Raw genomic sequence first — 6,880 nt, forward strand, 5'->3', positions numbered from 1 at the left:
AAATTTTCTTCTCTGTATAGGCCAAAATAGGTACAATTCTAACCCTAAGCCCCATCTTACATCTATTACAAACAGTAAATGCAACTAACTAGCAAGCGAAATTACCTGAATTAAGAACTTCAAGATGAATCCCTTGTGAATTCAGATCTTCTCGATGATCCGGGGCATTCTTTTAAGCCTACTGATATTTTCACTACAAACTGCAGCTCAGAGATGTTTTTTTAAAAAGCCCATCAACTAAAGATGTTGGATTACAAAAAAACCCAACAAAACCACAAAAAAACACCAGAAAAACCCAACAAACAACTCTGCTCTGTTCAAAGCACTGATCAAGGGGCCTTGATTTACAAACACAAATATGTTTGCATTTGACATATTATTACCTAGAGATCACAAGATCCTTCATAGAGGGTTGACAAGGACTTAAAAATTGTATATTATGCCCCAGAGTTTGAGAGATGTCTCAAAGACAAAGGTGGTTTTGGGTTACAGTAGCCACTCAATAGCAATTTTCACTGAGAAGCTCTGCTTTATAAACCCATCCCATCCCTATGCATTGAGTGGCATCAGAAACTGGATAAAGTTATTAAACTAGCACATTAACAGGAATTTTAGAACCTTGTAATTGTATAAATAGAGTTTGTTGCCAGATTTTGGATTTCATGATAGCAAACTCAGAACTGCAGGTGTGCCTCGCCATACTCAGTCACAGTGCAAGTAAAGAGGATTCCTTGCTAGGAGAAAATCTCTGCAGATCACGTAACAAGAATTCATTTATCATTTTACAGTGGTGACACAGTGATTAAATTCCAGTTGAAATACTCACAGACAAGTATCGGAAAAGGAATAAAAATTATTTGAAAGCTAAGTAGCAACATTTCCGTATCAAAATCTGCATTTAAACTTCCAAACAAAGATGAGGAAACCTTGCACTACTTTTCCAGGAGCATTGCAGTCATCTTAGCTGGCTGAGGTTGCAGGTGCTTCACTTCCAAGGAAATAAAGGCAGAGTCCACTTACTAAAAATGCAAATGGAGCATAAAATAACACACTGACAGAAAGCTGAGTGGATCTAATGGAAGTAGTATTTATTTATAAGAATTTTTTTTTTTTTTTACAGAAAATGAAATACTTCCACAGACATGATCAACTATTTCACTTAGATTTTCACTGTAACGTACTCCACCTATACAGTAAACACACTCATGCAACAGTACCAGTGTCTTGATTCATGTTTTATGTCAATACATTCCCTATGTACTATAATATATACAAAATACTCCAGAGTCCTGAACATCTCCATCTGCTGACAAGATTTTCAAACCACAGGAATATTTTCTCAGCCACTGTGATTAACGTTTGCAGGAGTAAAATTTGAACCCAAATGTCCAAAACTTGGGTTTCAACCATATGGCCCAACCCAAGGTCTACCAAAGATAACTTGACTCTTTTATTATGGGCTGGGTGGATCAGACTCTTAGAATTAAGGTTTCACCAGCACACATCTTGATTTACTTTTCTTGCAGGAGTAAATCCGATGGGACATGAGCACAGTTAACACACACAGCCAGAGTCTTAGAAGGAAGACATACACATTATAAATACATGGTTGACTTTAATTAATTTCAGATTCTGTATTAAAAAAAAAGTGACCTTCGCTTCCTCTGCAGTAGAACTATGGTTTAAGCATTAAAATACTTGAAAAAGTCTGTAGTGTGTGTTTTCATTACCGATCCTTAGAGTGGAATATTCATATGCAAATCACATTCATCTCTTCAGCCAAGTAGATCAGTCATTCTGGGTTTGAGATTTGTAAGTTTGGAGTACTAAATTCAGAGCTACTTCTATTGGTATTGCACAAACTAAACAAAGCAAAAGAACGCAAGAGCACTTCTCTGGCTTTTGATATTTCTATGTTCTGCTCCTGAGATATCTGAAAGCTTATCTGATTCAGGTTATTCCTCATCACACTGCAAGCAAGGAGGTTTGTTATAGAACCACACCTGGTCAAGTTCTCTTCAAAAAACTGTTTATAGAACTCTGCCACTTTTGTTTCCATGTACTTGTTGAGCACAGAGTTTGAAAGAGGCTCCTCACAGATCATGAAACTCCATTCTGCAGCTTCATCTCCAGACAAGGACTTCATACTTGGCTTTTTGGGATGCTCACATAGAGGAGACTGGCCTAGAGGAATATCTATGGACAGTAAAACAGGGCCATCAGAAGGTTCATCACACACATGGTCCAAAACACAACCAGAATCGCATGTGTGGTCCCCAACGTGATCTCCCCCAATGTGTAAGTCAGGATAGTTTTGATAAATTCTGTTGCATGACCAGGATCTATATAAATCCATCTGTTCAATATTTTGTTTTCTTCTGGGGATATATAAAGCTGGTGATACAGCGCCTTTACCAAGTGTTTTCTGATCTTTTGCAGGTACCTCTTTCAAGGATCTCCTTTGAGGACCACTCCTGTATTCCACTTTGCTACTTCTAGCAGAGATCTCAGCCTGCTTCTCATGTGCATCAGCAAAGCTTTTAATTTTTGGGTTGTCTACAAGTTTGTGTCTCCAGATTCCCTCTTTATCCTTTTTGGATGCATGCAATTTCTGAGGCTTATCTTGATGACAGCTTTCCTTATATATGAGCCTAGTTAAGATGCCTTCTGCCAACATGATGACAAGTGGGAGTAATGGCAATCACCAGAGGTCCATGGAGTCCTGTGAGTGAAAGAAAGACAGGCAGAGTACCTCAAACTTGTTTGAAAAAAGGTTAATAATAATAAAAATAAACAATGCACTTTATAGACTGATTTTTCTTTATTTTTAGTAAACAAACTGCATCCTTTTCCTACAATTTTAACCTCTACAGTATGTCAACAAAAATCATTCTGAAGATATAGGAAGGGCATTAATTGGGATCCTTATCTGTAATATCACTTCTGTTCCTAGGTACCTCCTCTTCTGGTTAGTTGAGACAGATCATACTTGAGCTGTAAAAATCAGATTTTACTTGTCTATGTTATTACCATCAGCTGCAAATCAATTTTCCGTTGAAAGACAACATTTTCTAAGAACTAAAAAGGTGACACAGGAAGGAAACCAAGATAAAATTCAGACTTAAGTGGTTGATTCTGAATTGGCCTAAGCCCTCCTGTGTGGTGCCAAGGACCCTTCAAAAGATGCTGATAGTTTTGCAGCTATAATAAAAACTGCATCCAAAATGCAGTTCACATATGCAAATGTTTTTAGAGGCCCTCAATTATGATTTTTTATACCATCAGTTGCAAATCAACTTTTTCCGTTGAAAGACAACAATTTCTAAGAACTAAAAAGGTGACACAGGAAGGAAACCAAGATAAAATTCAGACTTAAGTGGTTGATTCTGAATTGGCCTAAGCCCTCCTGTGTGGTGCCAAGGACCCTTCAAAAGATGCTGATAGTTTTGCAGCTATAATAAAAACTGCATCCAAAATGCAGTTCACATATGCAAATGTTTTTAGAGTCCCTCAATTATGATTTTTTTAAAGATATAGTTAATTTGTCTTCTCCAATACTGAAGCAATGAGTAGTATGTTAGTGTATCTATAGGCTTCACAGTTTTACTAACTGCACAAGAATAATTAAAAGCATGTCTCAAAATAATGAATTCACCTACCATTAAAACCAAAAGGAACCTTTCAATTTAGAGCAGAGTCTGACCTAAATTCACTTATGAGCACATCATCACCACTCCTTTTACATAGGAATGGGAAAGATTAACACAAGAAAATCCCTCTGTGCATCAAATGTCTTTTTAATGTCTGCATATTTCAAGTACCTTCACACACCTTTAATGTGCTCATGGTTTTAAATAGTGGGCAGAGGCAAGGGATGGGGCAGTTTTACTGAAGAGTACACAGAAAGCTCCCAGAGGACATGACATACTGGCACACTGTTTGAAATACACCACCAAAAACTCTACTTACATAATGGACAATTAAAGCTCAATACTTTTCACAGTGCTGCCAATTTACATCAGTAATAACACCACAGAAGTCACTAGATAACTCTCCACACAAACAAAACTTCTGCAAATTTAACATATTTGATATATTAGGAGAAAGATCCTCCTCACTCTATTGATTTGCTTTTATCAGCAACCAAACCATCCACTCTGGCTTACTTGTTCTGCAGTGAAACTTGGCACCCCGGGCCACTTTTCTTTTAATCCCAGTAACCCTTCTAGAAAGCTACTCTAAAACTCCAATTACTTGGGAGATGGAAGTTTTCTACTTTCCTCCTTGCTGAACAGTCAATGGGAAGGGGAACACTACATCTCCATTCCTTCTGAAAAACACAGGCACCCAGATCCTTACATGCTAAAAAATTTTGCTGTATTGCTTTGAAAGTGCTCATAGTGTTAATGTAAAGCTAAAATATGGGAATGTTAGCAAAACTGCTCTCTTTCAAGTAAAGTAAATTGTGCCTGTATTCTCAAACAAAATATAAGGGAAAAAAAGGAACAAAAAGCCCATACTTACCAATTGTAGTTGGGTAAGAGAGGTGGGTAATCACATAGCCCAGCTCCTACTACATCTGCTGTAAGAAAACGGATTCTCACATACTCATTCTTCACTGCTGTCTGTCTGGAAAAAAAACCCCATCATACACACACATGATTTAGTTCCTCATTTTCTCCTTTTAAAAAACAGAAGTGATCCAACTGGAAAAGTGTGTGGTTTTTGAACACAACATGGCAACAGATCTAAAAGAGGATGTTAAAAAAAAGTGAACTGAGATGTTGTAGACTGCAGTGCAATGCTGATGAGTTGCTAACTGCCCTAATATATCATTTAAAAATAACAGATTACTACAGGATCAGGGTGCCTGCTGTCTGAAACAAACTGAATTCCACCAAACACCTACAGAAGGACAGTTTTGTCCCACCACCCACCTGACTTACAGAGGCGTTATTTATACCATTTCCCCTTCGAAAACAAACAGCTAAGTTTATAGTCTTGTGACCTTCTTCTGGTGGGAAGAAGTTGACAACTTCATCAAAATTTTGATGAAATATTATTTATCTATAAAGCAAAAAATAGGAGAATTTGACTCTCTGGGCACAGCAGTCAGCAGAGAGCTGTGGACAGTCTTGCTCATCACCGATCAAGGACACTCTCGGGGGGTCAAAAATTACCTCTGTCTCAATGGCATGACAAGGAGTCCTAGAGGGTTTTTAGTGTCCTCAGGGAGGCTGTGCCCCAGCACTACATTCAGTCTACAGACAGTTTGAGGAGTTCTGTTGATGCCTTTTTAAAATTTCCTTTTTCTCAAAAGATAAAAAACCCAGAAGCTGAATCTCATCCAAGTACTAGACAAAAGCTCTTAAACAGCCACCGCTTAGTGCAATGATACAAGCGAGACACAAATGTGAAATAAAACTGGAGTGTAAAGATAACTTTTCAGAAGCATATTGATTGCAACCCGTCATTCAACGTGTTTTGGCAGTAAAATAATGATGTACCATAGCAATGAATTAACTTGAAGTTTTAAGTAACATTAACCATATAGGGGTCTCTCAAATTATTCCTCTTCTCTCGTTATTACTTGTACTTCACAAAAGATTTCAGTTTTTGCAAAGGCAGAACACAAGCTTTTTTAATTCCCACTGAATTGACATAAAACTCATTTCATATTTAAAAGCTGTTTAAAGTGACTATTTTTAATCGTCTTACATGACTAATTTCTTCATGGTAGATGTGGCTGTGACTTCAACAGATCACTCTGCCCGCAGTCTTGGAGGGGACAAAACCTCACAGTAAACTGTGGTTCAAATTCGATGTAGTTTTAAACCTCCTTCACTGAGCTTATAATCAGTGCCAGACACAGCCATGGGCTTTGTGCAGCAGTTTCAACATCACACAAAACAGAGGGAGAGAAAGAAATCAAGGTAGGGAATTAGCCCTGAGAAATTAAAAACAGGCCACCTTTAATTTCAGTTGTACTCAGGTGTCAAATGCACCAATAGTCAAGGAAACTAGTAACTTTCAGTCAATAGGATCTTACAAAAAAACCCAGTACTTACAAAAATAAAGACAGAACAAGACAAAAACAGAGTTATTTCAGAAGCTGAAAACAGACTGCAGCCAGAAAAAACAGACGAGCAAGACAAGCATGCCTGAATCCTGAGGCTAAACATAGACCAAAACGTACAAAGAAGTCTGACTAGATCATTCATACATGGAAAAAATAAATAACACAGCATTGTATATTACCGTACACAATTATCATATCACACTAACTACAGTAGCACGTAAAGTCCCTTATTCCAGCCCAGACTATGTATTTTATGTGCATATAAACGTGCAGTAGGAGTTGCCTACATTAACTGGTTTTGTTTCAAGCGTAGCTGCTGCAAGTCCTTTGTTTTCCATTTAAAGCAGCAGCACTTCATTTCAACCCCAACTTCTCGGGTTTTTCCAATACCTTCTCGCACAACAGCTCCTCCTTCCTACCCTGTGCCCCAGCTCTGGTGCCGCCTCTTCCCGCTGCCCTAGCAACGTCCAGCCCCCTAAAACCGCTTCCTCCGAGCAGCGCCGCGTCTCGCCGCTGCCACCTCCCGGCTCCAGAAAGCGACCCGCGCCAGCCTAGGCACACACTCCCCGACGCTAAAGGGAGCGAGGTGACCTGGGCTCGGCCGTTCCCGGTTGGAGGCTGCGGGGAGAACCCGGGCTCCACGCGAGAGCGTGCCTGCTCACCCGGCACAGAAAACAACCACTCCCGCCTCCTTCACGCCGCTGGGACTAAGTACCCGGGAGGCGGGCCCTCGTGCTGACTGACAAGAGGAACAACCAATGGAGAAGGCGAGTCAGGCTCGCCTCGGTCACTGAGTGGCTG

The 6,880-nt window shown here is 39.4% G+C and overlaps 1 protein-coding gene across 1 annotated transcript; it reads right to left on the reverse strand.

The window, feature by feature from the left end:
- Positions 1-1,792: 1,792 nt before the first annotated feature.
- On the reverse strand, positions 1,793-2,677 carry LOC104536067 (uncharacterized protein CXorf21 homolog). Its single transcript, XM_010178590.1, has one exon. It carries the CDS (start codon positions 2,675-2,677, stop codon positions 1,793-1,795), a length of 885 nt encoding a protein of 294 aa, XP_010176892.1.
- Between the last annotated feature and the right edge of the window lie 4,203 nt (positions 2,678-6,880).

This window comes from Mesitornis unicolor, unplaced genomic scaffold, assembly GCF_000695765.1.
Source record: "Mesitornis unicolor isolate BGI_N332 unplaced genomic scaffold, ASM69576v1 scaffold11612, whole genome shotgun sequence".
Lineage (NCBI taxonomy): Eukaryota > Metazoa > Chordata > Aves > Mesitornithiformes > Mesitornithidae > Mesitornis > Mesitornis unicolor.

Excerpts from the sequence above, each read along its gene's own strand:
- LOC104536067 (XM_010178590.1), bottom strand. The coding sequence starts at position 2,677 with ATGTTGGCAGAAGGCATCTTAACTAGGCTCATATATAAGGAAAGCTGT.